The sequence below is a fragment of the Sinocyclocheilus rhinocerous genome, unplaced genomic scaffold, assembly GCF_001515625.1.
Source record: "Sinocyclocheilus rhinocerous isolate Xijiao unplaced genomic scaffold, SAMN03320098_v1.1 C35559881, whole genome shotgun sequence".
NCBI classification, from domain to species: domain Eukaryota; kingdom Metazoa; phylum Chordata; class Actinopteri; order Cypriniformes; family Cyprinidae; genus Sinocyclocheilus; species Sinocyclocheilus rhinocerous.
The window spans coordinates 1-527 of record NW_015755756.1 but is presented as its reverse complement, the minus strand read 5'-3'; the positions used below and the strand labels follow the sequence as shown (position 1 = coordinate 527).

Below are 527 nucleotides of genomic sequence, written 5' to 3'. Positions count from 1 at the left end.
AGCTGCCACAGAGTGCATGTGCAATCTGGTTTGCTGCAAAGAGGTATAAAATACCCATTTAGAACACATTTTGCTAACCAAATGTTGCATTTTTTGTAGGTTTGGATGGAAAAATTGACCAAATTCATTCATTTCAACAGGTTCAAGACAGATATCTGGAAGACGGCAATGATAAACTTCAGCTTCTTGTCCTGCTCTGCGGTGAAGATGATGAGCAGCTTCACAGGGCAGCTGCTGGTGCACTGGCTATGCTCACCGCCGCACAGAAGAAACTGGCTTTTAAGATGACTAAAGTGGTATGTATCATAAACAGTTCCATGTGATTCATTTGTCAAACTGTCATCTACCGCTTTCCTAAGTATTGTGGCAATACCATGGTACACATGGTACAATGTTGCTATCAGATACTCATACCAAAGATGATTGATATTATGTTTTGTCATCTACAGACTGGGCAGTGGCTTGAGATCATACAGAGATTGTGCATCCATGACAACCCTGAAATTCAGCACAGAGGTCTTGTGACG

At 41.7% G+C, this 527-nt stretch overlaps 1 protein-coding gene across 1 annotated transcript; it reads left to right on the top strand.

Moving 5' to 3' along the window:
• Positions 1–6: 6 nt before the first annotated feature.
• LOC107734951 (protein unc-45 homolog B-like) lies at positions 7–521 on the top strand (the record flags this gene model as incomplete). Its single annotated transcript, XM_016546809.1, has 3 exons — positions 7–43; positions 141–296; positions 450–521. Coding segments are annotated over exons 1-3 (255 nt in total), but the record flags the coding sequence as incomplete, so codon positions are not given.
• Between the last annotated feature and the right edge of the window lie 6 nt (positions 522–527).